We start from the raw sequence: 18,255 nt of genomic DNA, 5'->3' as shown, positions 1-18,255 counted from the left end.
CTCTACGCCCTGGATGGTGATGGTGAGGTTGGCGGTGCAGTACCCCTGGATCTCCATGGAGTGGGATCCGGAGGCAAGGGCGATTCGTTGGGTAATGGGGTGTACCGCGAGTGAGCAGTGCCTTACCATATCGGGGTGGATGAAGCTCTCCGTGCTCCCGGAGTCGAGAAGGCAAGGTATCTTGTGGCCATCGACTTTCACCGTCGTTGTCGCGGTTGCGAGGTTATATGGCCGGGACTGGTCGAGTGTGATGGAGGCGAGCTGTGGCTGGTGTTGGTGGGCCCCGGGCTGGTCGGCGGCGGTTGCGGGCGATGAGTGGCCCGATGAGGTGCCCGACGAGCAGGGGTCCTGAGGCGGTGTCCACGGGGCGCACATGGCGGGCAGCATTGAAGATGGCGCCGCCCACGGGCCACACAAGCATACGCTTGTACAATACGGGCAGCTACCGTTAGCGAGGTCGCTAGTTTCTTGATTGCCGCGAGGTCGAGTGTACTCCCTTCTAAGAGGCGCTGGCGGATGTACGCCAACCCTATGCCCGTAACGAAAGCGTCCCTGATTAGAAGTTCGGAATGTTCAATGGCCAAAACTGCCTGGCAATCGTAGTTCCTCGCCAGGGCGTGCAGGGCACACCAGAAATCTTCCAATGACTCACCGGAGCGCTGTTGCTGCGTGGACAGGAGGTGACTGGCATAGAGTTTGTTGATCGGCCGTGTGTAGTTCTCTTTCAGAAGCGCCATGGCCTCAGTGTAGCAGGGTGCGTCCCGGATAAGAGGAAAAATATCGGAGCTCAACTGTGTGGATAGGATCTGTAGTTTCTGTGCCTCTGAGGGTGGTTCTGTCGCTGATCCGATGTCGGCTTCAAAGCAAGCTAGCCAGTGGTCGAAGGCCGACGTGGCGTTGTCTGCTTAAGGGTGCAGCTGCAGGCGATCTGGCTTGATGCGAAGGTCCATCGCTGTAAAATCTCTGCGTAATAAATTGATGCACTATCAATTACGACAAGACGAGAGTAGAGAGTAATCGAGGCTTCATTACGCAGAGATGTGTTGCCTCCTAAAGCTGCTGCCGAAATGGCTGCAGCTCGGTGAGCACACACATTTATACTCCGCCTACTGGGCGGAGCCAGCAGGCAGAGATCTACCCCCGTACCTGTAGTACAGGAGCCTTACCGTATTACGTCTCATATATGTACTATATACAAACAGTGGTGACTGCCACACCATGCATGCACACTACTTGACAAACAGCTTTGCATTAGATGGTTATTGGGGCCATTAGAGTGAAACAACACCTTTCAAACTATCAAGGCATCAACACATACTCTATAGAGGAACTGACTTTACAGAAGAGTAAGGTAGACTATGAAAGTAAACTGGCTCAAAACATAAAAGCAGATAGTAAAAGCTTCTACAAATATACAAGACAAAAAAGAGTGGCTAAGGTAAATATTGGTCCTTTGGAAGATGAGAAGGGAGATTTAATAATAGGAGACGGGGAAATGGCTGAGGAGCTGACCAGGTTTTTTGGGTCAGTCTTCACAGTGGAGGACACAAATAACATGCCAGTGACTGATGGAAATAAAGATATGATAGGTGAGGACCTTGAGATGATTGTAATCACTAAGGAGGCAGTATTGGGTAAGCTAATGGGGCTAAAGGTAGACAAGTCTCCTGGCCCTGATGGGATGCATCCCAGAGTATTAAAAGAGATGGCTAGGGAAATTGTAAACGCACTAGTGATAATTTATCAAAATTCACTAGACTCTGGGGTGGTCCCAGAGGATTGGAAAGTAGCAAACGTGACACCACTGTTTAAAAAAGGAGGTCGACAGAAAGCGGGTAATTATAGGCCGGTAAGCTTAACTTCGGTTGTAGGGAAAATGCTGGAATCTATTATTAAGGAGGAAATAGCGGGGCAACTGGAGGGAAATTGTCCCATTGGGCAGACGTAGCATGGGTTCACAAAGGGTAGGTCGTGTCTGACTAATTTGGTAGAATATTTTGAGGCCGTTACCAGTGCAGTAGATTACGGGGAGCCAATGGATGTGGTATATCTGGATTTCCAGAAAGCTTTTGACAAGGTGCCACACAAAAGGTTGCTGCATAAACTAAAGATGCATGGCATTGAGGGTAAAGTGGTAGCATGGGTAGAGGATTGGTTAACTAACAGAAAGCAGAGAGTGGGGATAAATGGGTGTTTCTCTGGTTGGCAACCTGTAACTAGTGGGGTCCCTCAAGGATCAGTGTTGGGCCCGCAGTTGTTCACAATTTACATAGACGATTTGGAGTTGGGGACCAAGTGCAATGTGTCAAAGTTTGCAGACGACACTAAGGTGAGTGGTAAAGCAAAAAGTGCAGAGGATACCGGAAGTCTGCAGAAGCATTTGGATAGGTTAGGTGAATGGGCTAGGGTCTGGCAGATGGAATTCAATGTTTCCAAGCGTGAGGCTATCCATTTTGGGAGGAATAACAGCAGAATGGATTATTATTTAAACGGTAAGATGTTAAAACATGCTGCTGTGCAGAGGGACCTGGGTGTGCTGGTGCACGAGTCGCAAAACGTTGGTGTGCAGGTGCAACAAGTGATTAAGAAGGCAAATCGAGTTTTGTCTTTTGTTGCTAGAGGGATGGAGTTCAAGACTAGGGAGGTTATGCTGCAATTGTATAAGGTGTTGGTGAGGCCGTATCTGGAGTATTGTGTTCAGTTTTGGTCTCCTTACCTGAGAAAGGACATACTGGCACTGGAGGGAGTGCAGAGGAGATTCACTAGGTTGATCCCAGAGTTGAGGGGATTAGATTATGACGAGAGGTTGAGTAGACTGGGACTGTACTCATTGGAGTTTAGAAGGATCCGGGGGGATCTTATTGAAACATATAAAATTATGAAGGGAATAGATAGGATAGATGCGGGCAGGTTGTTTCCACTGGTCGGGGAAAGCAGAACTAGGGGGCATAGCCTCAAAATAAGGGGAAGTAGATTGAGGACGGAGTGTAGGAGGAACTTCTTCACCCAAAGGGTTGTGAATCTCTGGAAATCCTTGCCCAGTGAAGCAATTGAGGCTCCTTCTTTAAATGTTTTTAAGAAAAAGATAGATCCCTTTCTAAAGAATAAAGGATTCGGGGATATGGTGTACGGGCCGGAGAGTGGAGCTGAGTCCACAAAGATCAGCCATGATCTCATTAAATGGCGGAGTAGGCTCGAGGGGCCAGATGGCCTACTCCTGTTCCTAGTTCTTATGTTCTAATAATTTGGATCGACTCACACACACTGATACCTGTCCAGAATGAGTAAAATTCATGTGAAAGGGTAAATCAGTTGGATATTAATAATTATGGGCCTGGTAGCCAATAAACCTGGTGAAAAGTATCCACTAGATGGATACAGATGACTGGAGAACTGAAAAATATTTTAGGCCCATGCTTGTTACTTTGCATGAGGTGATTGAGGTGCTTTGCAAGGGGGGAGTGTGCAAGAGCAAGGGATATCGATCTAATTATTCAGAGACAAACTCAATTTACAATAGATTATGGAATAAAATGGAATATACCACAAGTTGTGTGAAGGGTGGGGGCTGAGGGATTCAAAGAACAAAGAGAAGAAAGAACAATACAGCACAGGAAGAGGCCCTTTGGCCCCCCATGATACCGACCATGATACCACCCCTGGCCCAAACCCTCAGCACTTCCTAGTGTCGTATCCCTCTATACCCATCCTATCCATGTATTTGTCGAGACACCTTTTGAACGGCATTACTGTATCTGCTTCCACAACTTCCCCTCGAAGCACGTTCCAGGCACTCACCACTCTCCATGTAAAAGACCTGCCTCGCACATCTCCCCCAAACTTTGCCTCACGGACCTTAAACCTAAGCCCCTAGTGATTAACCCTCCACCCTGGGAAAGAGTGCCTGCCCATCCACTCTATCCATGCCCCTCATAATCTTGTAGACCTCTATCATGCCCCACAACCTCTGTCATTCTAATGAAAACAGTCCAAAGTCTATTCAGCCTTGTCCGCATATCTAACACCCTCTAGACCAGGCAACATCCTGGTAATCCTCCTCTGCACCCTCTCCAAGACCTCCACGTCTTCTGGTGTGGCAGCCAGAATTGTGCGCAATATTCCAAGTGCGGCCTTATCAAGTGTCTGCACAATTGTAGTATCACTTGCCAGTTTTTATACTCAATGCCCCATCCAATAAAGGCAGGCATTCCTTATGCTTCCTTGACTACCTTGTCCGCTTGTGTTGCCACTTTCAAAGACCTGTGGACCTGTATGCCCAGATCTCTCTCACTTTCTATATTCCGAAGAGTTTTGCCATTTACTGCATATTTTCCCTTTATGTTAGACCTACCAAAATGCATTACCTCACATTTATCCAGATTAAGACCCCGTTTGACATTTCTCTGCCCAAATCTCCAACCAATCAATGTCCTGCTGTATCCTCTGACAATCCTCAACACTATCTGCCACTCTGCCAACCTTGCTACCAGGACTTGATGGTCTGAGTTATAAGGAGAGGCTGGGTAGGCTGGGACTTTTTTCCCTGGAGGCTAGAACGCTTTGGAGTGCTCTTATAAAGGTATATAAAATAATGAGGAGCGTAGATAAGGTCAACATCTTTTCCCAACGGTAGAGGAGTCTAGAACTAGAGGGCATAGGTTTAAGGTGAGAGGGGAGAGGTACAAAAGAGACTAGAGGGGAAACTTTTTCAGACAGAGGGTGGTGAGCATCTGGAACGAGCTGCCAGAGGCAGTGGTCAAGGCACGTATAATGTTTCCCTTTAAAAAACAATTAGACAGTTCCATGGGCAGGGTGGGTATAGAGGGTTATGGGCCAAATGCGGGCAAGTGGGGCTAGCTTAGTGGTAGAAACTGGATGGCATGAACAAGCTGGGCCGAAGGGCCTGTTTCCATGCTGTAAATATCTATGACTCCACCAACCTTGGTGTTATCCATGAACTTACTAATCAGACCAGCTACATTTTCCTCCAAATTGTTTGTGTATACTACAAACAACAGAGTCCCCAGCACCGATCCCTGTGGAACACCACTAGTCACAACCTTCCATTCAGAAAAACACCCTTCTACTGATACCCTCTGCCTTCAGAGACTGAGCCAGTTCCATATTTATCTTGCCACCTCACCTCTGACCCCATGTGACTTCACCTTTCGTACCAGTCTGCCATAAGGCACCTTGTAAAAGGCTTTACTGAAATCCATGTAAATAACATCCACCGCCCTCTCCTCATCAATCATCTTTGTCACCTCCTCAAAACACTCGATCACCTTAGTGAGGCACGCCCTTCCCTTCACAGAACCATGCTGTCTATCGCTTATGAGTCCAGTTGTCTCCAAATGAGTATAAATCCCGTCCCTGAGAATTCGCTCCAATAATTTACCTACTACCGACGCGAGGCTCACCGGCTATAGTTTCCTGGATTTTCCCTGCTACCTTTCTTTTTTTTTTACTTTATCAGAGTCACAAAGCCAGAGTGTGGACAGGGACAAATCCCTAATCAACCTCCTTGCCTGCTCCAAAAACCAACTCAAAGTGAATCCAATTCATGGTTCCCACGAGAGACATACCAGATGCAGGCATTACACCCGACCTCATGCTTATCTTAGCTAAAAGGCTGAGAAGCGATCCCTACTACCTTTCTTAAACAGCGCTACCACATTAGCTACTCTCCAGTCCTCTGGGATCTCACCTGTAGCCAATGAGAATACAAAGATGTCAGTCAAGGCCCCACCAATTTCCTCCCTTGCTTCCCTCAGTATTCTGGGGTAAATCCCATCAGGCCTGTTATATTACTTGGGAGTAATATATGTTACTCATTTGTTTATGCCGAGTTGAACTTAACTTTGATGATGAATACTCAAAGTCATCCAGTGATAACAAATAATTTATTGAGTAACTAATCAATTTACTTGTGAGTTTAATTCTTCAATACTTTTACTAATAGTCAAATTAAACAAGATCGAATTAGATTAGCTATGAATAATATACTTTACACTCTGAGCTAACTATATATTTCTGTTCTCTAGCCACAACACACCCGAAGAGAGTGGGAAAACAGATTGAGCCTGTATTTATACTCCCTGTTAGTGTTGCCCTCTAGTGATCATCTGACTGTACTGACTACACATTAACCCTTCATGTATTTACATATACAGAGATCACTACAAGGCCCAGGGGACTTTTTGATGTCAACATGACCCAGACTATCCACACACCCGACCCAAGAATCATCTTCTACAAAATCCTTTACTTTGGTGAACACTGATGCAAAGTATTCATTTAGTATCTCGCCCATTTCCTCTGGCTCAACACATAAGATTACCCCACTGTCCTTAAGTGGTCTTATCCTTTCCCTGGCCACCCTTTTGCTTTTTACATATGAATAAAAAGCTTTGGGATTCACCTTAATACTGCTTGCCAAGGACTTTTCATGACCCCTCACAGCCCTCCTAATTTCCCACTTAAGTACCTTCCTACTTTCTTTATACTCCTCAAGGGTTTTAACTGTCCCCACCCTTCTAGACCATACAAAAGCCTTCTTTTTCTTTTTGATGAGTTTCACAATATCCCAAGGCTCTTTAAACTTCCCATACTTATCCTTTGTTCTCTCAGGAATGTGACTTTCCTGGGTCCTAATCAACTGCCGCTTGAAAGACTCCTACAAATCTGATGTTGATTTACCCTCCAACAGCCGCACCCAATCCAAATTCTTCAATTCTTGTCTAATGTTATCGGAATTTGCTTTTCCCCAGTTTAGCCCCTTTACCCTCATCCCTATTCAAAAGTATTCTAAAACTTACAGAATTGCGGTCACTATTCCCAAAATGCTCCCCTACTGAAACCTCAACCACCTGTCCAGGCTCATTCCCCAATACCAGTTCCAGTACTGCCCGTTCCCTAGTTGGACTGTCTACATATTGCATCAATAAGCCCTCTTGGATACACCTTACAGACTCTGTCCCATGATGACATAAATGGAGTGAATGAATCTTCTGGGTTTTTTTATACATGTAAACATATCAAGGGCCAAGTATTTTTATGTGGAATCCTTCTTGATATTCTTGTTTGGAATAAAATTAACACTGAATTGACAATAGGAAATTGCACGAAAGCATCTGCGCTTTATAAGTTTAATGCCTGCCACTTGTTACAGCTAAGACCTTTAAAACTGCAGTTCCCTTCTTGAAGGACAAAGGCAGTAGTTTCCTTCATTTATTTTGCTTTTATCCCCCAAACTCAATCTCAAATTAGTGAACACAAACGATTAATATCACCTGTTAGTAAGTGACATTTAACATCTATTACCTTCACGGAATGATGTACAGTTTTGATACATCTTGCTTCCTATACCAGCTGTTCCAACAGTTTTCTTGTGGAATATTTCTCAACTCCATGATCAATGCCAGCTATGGTACACCTGTAATCTTTGTGAACAGTACCCACCATTCTATATATAGCTAAAGATAATACCTTTTCACTTTTTCTCCTGATGTTCAATCTAGCTGTGCCCTTTCCAAGCCTCATCAATGATACCAGCTACACTCCCAAATGAATCATAAGGCTGTCTGCATGAACTCTAATGTCCATGTGATCTCAGACAAAAATTGCCATTTGATCACAGCAACTCAACCAGATTTACTAAAAGTATTAATTATGCCACCTTCGGCAAAATGTGTAAAACTATAGAACCACAAGAGTTTATCATATCGCAGAAGACCTTACTGTCCATCAAATCTTTCCCTGAATAAGCTGAAGTAACCACACTTCCCATCTTTCTCCCTAGCCCTGAATCTTCCATTGCTTCACTTACCTACCCTTAAGAGATTTCCTAACCCTCAATTTAGAAAACAATTTGTTTCTGCCGCAGTGCTTTGTATTTTGATGCTATATATTTCAGTGCCATGTGTCAACAATAATCCCCATAAATGGATCTCAGGTATTGAATCAATTGGAGTATGACTTTAAGTTTGCAATATGTAGGTAAACAGTGGAAATACTAAATGATTGAACAGGGAATTTCATTGGTGCTGATTTCCAACTGACTGCAATGTACCATGTTCCAGCATTCTGTGTTACCTGTCTTTGGTATGAGTCTGGACACATTCTATCAGTCAAAAACACAAATATAAACCAAAAGATAATTTATTTAGCATAAAACATAAATGAAAAAAATATAATATTTACTGTTTTCTGGCTACACATTATGCTGATTTTTAATATATATATATATACACACACATTTCTAAAATACAACACCTTTGCAAATTTGGGCAAGAGGTACCCAATTGAGAAGAAGTCCTGATGCCAGAGTCAAATTCAATTCAAAAAACTACATGGGCAGGTGGCAGAACCTCTTTGGATATTTCCTGTCTGCAGCCAATTACCAGGAAGCAAGCAGAGGAACCGCCAATAATGGGTGGTAAGTGGGAGTAAATTCCAGCAGGTCAAAGGGCACAGATAGAGGACATTGAAAGTGGTGCAGAACAAGGGAGACTACACTGGAATGGCTGGAATCAGAGGAAAGGCGGGTCCAGGATTTGCTGACACATCCCTGGAGGTGCTCCTATAGGTGATGAGAATGAAGAGAGGTGCCATTCCCACAAAGAAGGTGGCTCCACCAAGCCACAGGGTGGCCTCACACCAATGTCCATGGTCAGTCAAAGGCGATCCACTGTATTGCCAAGACTGAATGCTAGCTTGCAGTAGGTCTTCCAATGCGCAATGGTGGCAATGGAAACTGGCACAGACTGACTTACACCGTTGGGCTATGAGAGACAACGGTGACATGGGTTTGCAGGAGAGCAGCTCTCACAGGGAGCAGGGAAGAGCTGAAGGTGCTGTGGAATCCATAACTGTAGTGACTCCAAATGAGGAGGCATTGGAGATATGATGGGTTGCAATAGGGCAGCCCTTCACTGTGGGAAAGACGGGTTTTGTTGATCAGCCCCTGCACCTAAAGGAGTGAAATGATGGACCTAAAACTTAGCAGCTTTCATTGGTTTGTTACTTTATGTATGTATCTGCCCTCTGGTATATGGCATGTGACACTTGCTTGATGCAGCAATGGGTCTTTGACTTATGTATCTCACTGATATCTCCAGTCAACTTCAACGCCACTATCACCTTCACCACCACAGACACTGGGTGGCCACCACATCCCATTGGCCTCAATTCCTCATTCAGCATTCTGCTCTGGCTCCTCCATGAAGCAGAATCCCAGTGTGAAAATCCTCTTGGCTACCTACTGACGTCTTCAAATGGAAACCTGCATTCAAGGATCTTTGCACACTCCTGTGCACATCTCCTCATGACACTAGTGCTTCTGGCTGTTGCAGCATTGCTCTATAGGCTGCATCAGTCTCTTACACTCCTAATCACTGAAAGAGTCAAGTTATGAATGCATACCACCCATTGTGAATTGGAGCTCTCAATACTCAAAGCCTCTCACACCCCTATTGCAGCCTGAAGTAAAGTTGGGAGTGAAATTTCCAATAACTGTTCTGATGATTGCAGAAATTGTTATATATTATATTTAACATTTGTAGCTGTATAATAGTAGGAGCCCATGAGTCTGCACCAACTCTCTGAAAGGGCGCGTTATCTAGGCCCACTCCTCCATCCTCATTAGCTCACCAAGCTTTGAACATTAAGGGACAATTTTGCATGGCCAATCAACCTAACCTGCACATCTTTGGACTGTGGGAGGATACCGGAGCACCCGGAGAAAACCCACGCAGACACGGGGAGAACATGCAAACTCCATACAGACAGCCACCCAAGCCCAGGACTGAACCCCGGCCCATGGCGCTGTGTGGCGGCAGTGATAACCACTATGCCGTTATGAAAAACCCTTGTTTAAAATGCATACAGGCAGTATGTCTATTAAAATTGGAATCAAGAAGTCTTAAAGGTAGGGTACTTATTAATTTTAACCAATCACTTGGTTACAGATAAAGGGCTGATGGAACATTGTTTAAATTTGGAATGGTTCCGAGTGTGGATGATTTATGAGGTATTGTACTTAACCCTAGCTACGCATGTCATGGAACCTAGCGGGAAGCAGATGATGTAATGATGTAATTGATGGGAGGAGCCAGGTCTGTCTGTAGTTTTGCAGTCTGTTATAGGATTTTAAGTTGAACAGCAATTTTACCAAATGCTGTTAAGGTTGAGCAGACGTGTACTGGATCTGCTCTTGAAAGGATCTCTCTCCAAAAGTCTGCACTGATAATCAAGTAACCTGTTTTGTTGACTTTAATTATAAATGGCATTTGAACTGTATTGGGTTGCTTAGTTGCAATTAATTGCAGGTGTAGACAGGATAACTCTTGTAAGGCTATTTCTCTGATGATAGTGTGGTTAATTCTGTAACATAAAAGGTTGGTCAGAGGTGAAGTATCCTTTCCTCACAGTTTTATAAATTGAAAAATTGTTTGGAGTTCCCAGCCGGTATTCTAACAAATGTTGGGGGCCTGGCCTGGTATCCTAACACTGTCCCCCTGGAATTGGCCTACATTCAGCAACCTCTCCAACTTTTCAATCCATTATTTTAATGGAATGTCAGTCTGATTGACAGCAATGGCCACCACCTCCAGCCACCACTCATCTGCTGCTGATTTCCAATTTCTTTTGATAAGCGAGCCATTGATAGTCCTTGGAACCTATGTGCCCCAGAGAAAATTTCCCAAAATCACTCACAATTGGCAGCTTAACATGTTAAATTGTCTGCCCACTGCCCTCATGCTCCCACTATCTAACCACCTCTGAAGAATATGACCAGCAGCAGGAAGACCTCAGGAGTCCCTGCTGACGCAGTTCCCTACCATTTTTTTGATGCCCTCCCCAATATAACGTTAAAATAAATTCAAATATTTTCATGATTTTAAGAAATATATTTCTCTTTTATGTCTCATGGTGGATTTGTCATTCTTGCTTATGCAAGACGAAACGCTGCATCAGTAAGATTTTTCTGATTGTCACGTTTCCAATATCAAACAGATATCTTCTGTTATGCCCTAGATATCAGTGACTCATGGCCATATTGTTCAAGCTCACATTAAGATGCACCAACAATGTCATTAGTTTAAACATTTTATGTGATGGCCTAAAATCTATCGCTTACTGACAAAAAGTAAATATTTTGTACATTTTTCCCACCACTCTTGTTTTTTTGACCAGTTATCATGGTTAACGCTGTCTTCTGCACTTCCACAGAAATGGGGTGAAATTAACAACACTTATGGTGCATTTCCCTCTGTGTGACCCAGATTATAATAATAATGATCTTTATTAGTGTCACATGTAGGCTTACATTAACATTGCAACAAAGTGACTGTGAAAATACCCTAGTCGCCACATTCCAGCGCCTGATCGGGTACGCTGAGGGAGAATTCAGAATATCCAATTCACCAAAAAAGCACATCTTTTAGGATTTGTGGGCTGAAACCAGAGCACCCGGAGGAACCCATGCAGGCACAGAAAGAACCTGCAGACTCCATACAGACAGTGACCAAAGCGGGAATCGAACCCGGGTCCTTTGCGCTGTGAAGCAACAGTGCTAACCACTATGCTACCGCGCTATGTGAACAAGGAATAAGCAGTCCTCACATGAGCCCAAGTGAAACTATGATCGCTGCGATTGAAATAGAACTTAGGCATCAGGTTCCAGAATAGTGACAAGACTATGTTGCAGAGGACACGGTAAGTCAGCAGTGCAATGCAGAACTGAGGCAGATAGGGCGCAGGTGCAATTCAAGGCAACAAAATATAAAGTAGTAGGGTTTGGGACAATATCTAAACATGGGAGTGTAGGGGAAAAAGACAATTTAAAACAAGAAATAAATGAGATTCTGAGTTGCATACATTGACAAATAGAATTCCACATCTGTTTGCAAATACCACCACATCTGCGAAGAAATTATTTTTCTGCTGGGTGGCTACATGCTATGTAAAAATTATTTTTAAAAATAAATTTAGAGTTTTCAATTTTTTTTTCCCAATAAAGGGGCAGATTTTAGCATGGCCAATTCACCTATCCTACAAATCTTTTTGGGTTGTGGGGGTTAAACCCATGCAGACACAGGGAGAATGTGCAAACTCCACACAGACAGTGACCTGGGCCAGGATCGAATCCGGGTCCTTAGCGGAGTGCGCCAGCAGTGCTAACCACTGCGCCACCGCGCTGCCTTTGCTATGTAAAAATTCGTAAGTCAATGGTAACTGCGATAATATGGTTTGAATAATGTTCAGTGTCTAGTCCTGCAAGGAAGGACACTCAAAGGAGGGTCATGGATTTCTTTGAACCTGTTCTGTCTTCAGTTAGATCATGGTTAATCTACTTCCCTCCTTATCCCTCAATACCCTTACCCCCCAAAAAAATCATCAATCACAGTTTTAAATTTGCAACTGAGCTCCTCTGATCAGCTTTTTGTGTGGGGAGTTCCTGATTACCGCTATTGTGTGTGTGCAGTGTTCCCTGACATCTTCCAGGAATGGCCTAGTGCCAATTTTAAGGTTACATGCCCCCTTGTTCTGAACACCCCCATAGACACAATCGCTTCCCTGGATAAATTCTATTAAATTCCTTCATCAACATGAATAACTCTAGTACAACAGAGCTTCTCTTGAGCTTTGACTGAACAGACCATGTAGCAAGAATTGAGCAGAGAATATATTGGGAAACAAGCCGAGTTGCGATACTGATGGGGTGGCTGCCATTGAATTTTACAATGTAACAGTATTTTATCTGTTCAAACGATCCATGTATTTTATACAGCATTAGAGCGAGTCATCGACCAGTGTTAATGTTAACACGCTTTAACATTGCTGAGCTTTTATATTCTGTAATTTGTCTCCCAACAGCTCCACAATGAAGCCACATTGGTGGCGGAGTTTATTACTTCTTCAGTCTGCATGTATGCATGAAGATGATTATCAATTCATTCATACAGGAGGATGAAGCTGAAATGCATCTGAAAACAGGCAAAAACATTTTTGAGAAAGACAATTGACAATAATATCTCGTGTACAATTGCTGTTTTAGGTGAATTCTAGAGTAACAATCTTCAGCAAGGAACTGAAAGGTCTAATTTTTGTTACTTCAGTAGTCTTGTTGATTGGTATTTAAGTATTCAGATTGTATAACGATTTGGACTTTGCACTTGTAAGGACAGTAGAACTGTCAGCTTTCCTTGTGTTGATTGAACCTTTAAACACCGACAGAATCGTCAGATGTTTGCACGTGACTAGCTACATGTGGAACTCCAGAAGGTTCCTTACTCCTCCACATGATGCATTATTGAAGACCCCACAAGCGGCAAGCTTTAGAAATCACTGAACTGATGAGCATTTCCACTTTTACCCTCTAATATCATTATTAAACTTTCCCAAAAAAAGTTATGGCTTGTTCATGAAGTGTAACTGCATGTTTAGCAGTGTATAAATTCATAATTATTGCTGAACAACTTGTTTTCGCTGGTAAAACTCATTTTATATTGTATAATCTGGTGTTTCCTGGTATCTTTGTAATGCATCAGCTGTAGGAACCCAAATAACTTTGTGAGTCATCCAACATATTCCAATGCCAATTCTGGCAATCAATGAGTTTCCCAAGTGCATTATTACACTTTAGCAATGTAAAGCATCTCTGCTGATTCATGGGAGTTCTTGACTTATGACCGAATCAAATAGAGAAGGCTTATCCAGGAAGGCACCGAACACATCGAGAGAGTTTGTCGCAAATGTGCAGAGATGAAGTCAAGATATTGGAGGGTGTGCACAAATCTCAAAACAATTCACCTGCCCAACCCTCCAAGCACCACCTGCCCTACGTATGGCAGTCACACATTGGACTTATCAGTCATTTCAGAACCCAATGAAACAGAGTGGAGGCAAATCATCCTCGATCCCAAGGGGCTGCCTGTAGATTTCATAAGATAATCCTTTCAAAACTGTGACTGTCATCAAAGTCAAGTTAATTTATCATGTAAAATTGTAAGTGTTCCCATTTAGATATGATTGATATTCTTTTAACCTCTGTCTATCTGTTACGATGATGGGAACATATCCTTTTAGTTTTGTTTGTGGCCTTATTTTGCAAGATGCTGGGCTCTTCCACAGTGTGGCAATCAGCAGTGGATTGCCGCTCCTTACTGACCTGTGCTTAAGTTCTAAAGTGCCTGTCTCGCCCGACCTTCCTTTTCTTTTTATAAATTTAGATTACCCAATTAATTTTTTTCAATTAAGGGGCAATTTAGCGTGGTCAATCCGCCTACATTGCACATTTTTTGAGTCATGGGGGCGAAACCCACGCAAACACGGGGAGAATATGCAAACTCCACACAGACAAGTGACCCAGAGCCAGAATCTAACCTGGGACCTCGGCGCCGTGAGGCAGCAACGCTGCCCACTGCGCCACCGTGCTGCCCACTTGCCCGACCTTCCTGACTCAGGCCAGGTGAGACTTGGGCAGCAAAGCTCATCCTCAACTCCAGCAGGGAAGTGTAAAAAGAGCAGGGCGAAGGAGGCCATGCCCCTTTTTTATGGCTCCAGCTGTCGTAAGGCAGGTTTTTATGGCTCCAGCTGTCGTAAGGCAGGTGAGATTAAAGGGACCATTGAAAGGCAAAAGAAAAGTTTCTAAGATAACTGAACAAAATGTGGGGAGGTGGAATCTGGACATCATGGGTGGATTTGGACATGTGGGAGGGGGTTGCGGGGGAGTTGCACATCAGGCTTGGGGGGTGTGCAAATCGGGAACATGGGGCTCGTTCATGTCAGGAGTGGGAATGGGGGGTTGGTCAGGTTGGGAGGTACGGTCATTGGGCCGGTATAGAGTTGGGTGGGGTGGTTTAATTCGGAAGGGGTGGGGCTTGTGGTGCTTAGTTGGAGGGGGGGGTGCGGATGTAAAGGGTCCACTGGGGGTTCAGGAATGTGGGGTGTCTTGCGGGGCATGGGCTGGGTGTTTGAAATAGTTACTCTGAAATTAGAAGTGCTTTTATTCCTCTGAACTCTTTCAGAGTAACCATCAGTGTAAAACTGACAGAACCTTCCAAAGTTAGCGATTTAAATCACTTGGTCAGATGGTTCCCAGCCCAGCACAATTGACAATTGTCCAGAGGAAATTTGCCCTTCTAGACAATTACGGGGTAAACCCTTAAGTGGAGCATTCCAAGTGGGAATCCCCAGCTCATCTTTAGCATACTCCCCAAATGTGCACTGGGAGCCAAGAAGTTACTATCTCAAATCCAAATTCAGTAAAGTATTCTCTTTCAGTGGAATTACTTGCTTATGAGAATAGTTATATTGCTCTTAATTGGCATTGGTAAACTGTTTCTCTCAGAAAGATTCATAATGAACATAGATGAATTGAATCTCAATTTATGAAAACATTCGCATTTACATTTTCTCTAACGTATGCCGACACATTATTTGCACTACCATCATATATAATAGAGTCTGCATTATATGCCATAATGAAAGTAAACCACTAGACTGTAGATCCTGCCTATCTGCAGATGCGCAAATTAAAATAAGTACAATAGAAGCCAAAATTAAATTGAATCTTAATTTCTTTTGAGGTTGGTTTCTGTCAATTGAAACATTGGTGTTGGTGGGCTGCGAAATGAGGCAACATACTGGGCAATATTCCATGAACAGCTTGGCAGATAATCAGGATAGCAGATCATTTGAAGTTCACCTTTACTGATAATCGCGCCCACCTCAGGAAAGACCTCTTCGTGTTTATGGAAATCTTGTTCATTGTCTCTAGCTAGCATCTAAATTAGCATTTTTTTTTTGCTTCAAAGCATTTCGGTCGTATTCTCTTTGCGTGATGATCTGTCATGTAGTTCTTTTTCATCAGTTCTTCTTATATCTTTTCCTTTGTCATTGGATCACATATCTCGACTTACTTGACTGTGCAGCACATAATTATTTTTTTTTCCAAATCTGCTGTGCTCTTCAGCTGTCTTGAACAATGTGTTGCCTTTACCCTTAAAATGTTGATTCCATTCTCCCTTTTGTCTGCTTCTCATTTAGTGTCTATCTTGTATTGCACATGTAATTCAGTCCGCTCTGGATAATAGTGCAGCATCTAATGTAGCAATTATCCATCAGGCTGACATAAGGATTTAAATGTCTTCCCATCCTCAATGCATTACAAAGACAAATAAAAAGTATCTGCCCAGAAAAGATTGTGGCAACATTTAACATATGGATGCTTAACTTGCTTACATGGCACTCTGTTGTCTATTATTTTAAGACTGATGTTAACATATTCATGTGAATTGGATTAAGCCTCTTCTAAAATTGTGAATGAGGTAATGTCACTCCATTTATGTTAACTATTTGTATTCTGCTACCACAGCACTAATTTTGAGGCTGTAGTTTTATTTTTATGCAGTCATGAAACAATACATTGGTGTACCAGTGAAGTAATAACAGATAACTGAGGAAATCACATCAAGCTACAACAGATAACTTATAATTCTGAAGTTGTTGCCTTATTAAATTCATTTTTGACAAATGTTTTTTTTTTTTTAAATCAGTAAAGACAGCGTTTTCATTAATCCTGGCTATACAATTAGGACTCCCCCCCCCCCCCCCCCCAGTGAGGCCCCCCAGTGAGATGAATATTTTTGCTAAATCTTTTACTTGCTGCTAACATTTGAATAATGTTCCATTAAATCTTTCACACTGTAAGTAACATCAACAACTGAACATATGTCAACTGAACATGATCTTATTTAATGCAAACGCATAATTTGAAAAACTTGCAATGCAAATACACATTAAAATACAAGCTGACAGCAAAGTATTCCTGTCAGCATTCCCGGCCTGGTTTAAATAAGACAAACTCTGGATTCTCCCTCCAACAAGAACATCTAGTAGGTAAATGCATCTGTACACTTACCAGAGAAGTTGACTTTACGGATATATTCAAGGAGGACCTTGCCATCTATAGGAGACATTTTGGAACAAAGACCAACGTATGCTGGGCAGAGATCTTTGTGCATGTTGTGCAGAGCATGTGCCATGGCATAAACTGCGTCAATAACAAACAGTACTTTCCCTTCTTGCTCATAAGAATTATTCCGTCCAATTCTCTCCAAGCCTAGTGAAGGAAGAACCACAAACAAAACGAAATGCTGATGATTGATTTTTTTTGGAAGCCGCTCCACTTTCTCATAGTAAGGGGGCAAGGGAAGAGTTAAAAGACAGCTGTTTCAAGTCACCGAATGTTATCCAGGTAAACTATTTCAGTTCATGACATTTTCTTAACGTAAAGGGGAAAAAATGATGAAGCAAACCGAACATATTCAAATTCCTTACCATAATTTTCTGGAAGATTGCAATGATGTAATGAAAATTGTATCATCTTAATAAAACCTGCATCACTCCTTCGATTATTTCGTGATCATTTCTTTTATTGAACTTTGCTTTATACTGTGCACCGGAAGGGAGGAGAAATAATTTTCAGAAATAGTGTATGAAGTAAACTTCTTTCGTCCAAAAAAATGAAGCAATGTTTCTGGAGCAAGAAGAGTACAGTTCTGAAATTGGGGAGTAGGAATTTTCAAAGCTTATTAGGGTCAATATTAACTCCCTCAATCCAGGTGGGAACAGTGGTCAGAATTTAACGTTCATGGTGGAGGGCCTGTTCACTTCGTGGAGAGCTTGTGGTAATGCCGCTGCAACAAGTTCTGAGAGCCCCGTGAGCATAAACTCCCAATTAGGCAGCTAGTTCGCTGCCATAAGGGTTCTTGCCTCCAAAAAGGGGTAATTTCCCACCTTAAAATGCTGCAGGGTGGATGTCCCATCTCCGAGAGCTGTCAATCAATCGGAAGCAGCCAGTTCTCCAGTGCCGGCTGCGTTACGCAGAATGGCGGCCACAACCGGAACAACAGTAAAAGGATCAATTCTGGAGTCCCAGACAAAGGTGAGGATAGGTCGGGACTAGGGGTCATTGTGATGGGTGTGGTGTGTGTCATGATATACATCAGCATATCATGGTGCAATCACACACACACTGACACATTGATGGACATACAGTAGGACCACCCAGCACACACAACATCGCAGCCAATCACCAGTGAGAGCACACGCACTATAAAGACAGGGGACACCAGAGTTCCCGCTCATTCTAGCAGCAGCCAGCTCAGAGCACAGAGCTCACAGCCTGCCTCTCAGACATTCACCATGTGCTGAGTGCCTCTCCTAGATAGTGATAGGACAGGGTCC

The 18,255-nt window shown here is 43.2% G+C and overlaps 1 protein-coding gene across 3 annotated transcripts in view; it reads right to left on the bottom strand.

Annotated features, from left to right (window-relative positions):
• Positions 1–18,255, bottom strand: part of LOC140393857 (metabotropic glutamate receptor 4-like) — a 1,771,763-nt gene that overhangs the window by 719,369 nt on the left and 1,034,139 nt on the right. For all 3 annotated transcript variants that reach the window (XM_072480390.1, XM_072480392.1, XM_072480391.1), the window contains exon 7: positions 16,928–17,128. In XM_072480390.1, the coding sequence (XP_072336491.1) occupies positions 16,928–17,128 (201 nt within the window). The remainder of the gene's footprint in view (positions 1–16,927; positions 17,129–18,255) is intronic.

This window comes from Scyliorhinus torazame, chromosome 17 (assembly GCF_047496885.1).
Source record: "Scyliorhinus torazame isolate Kashiwa2021f chromosome 17, sScyTor2.1, whole genome shotgun sequence".
Lineage (NCBI taxonomy): Eukaryota > Metazoa > Chordata > Chondrichthyes > Carcharhiniformes > Scyliorhinidae > Scyliorhinus > Scyliorhinus torazame.
The sequence above is the reverse complement of the archived record's forward strand: the minus strand, read 5'-3'. Positions and strand labels throughout refer to the sequence as shown.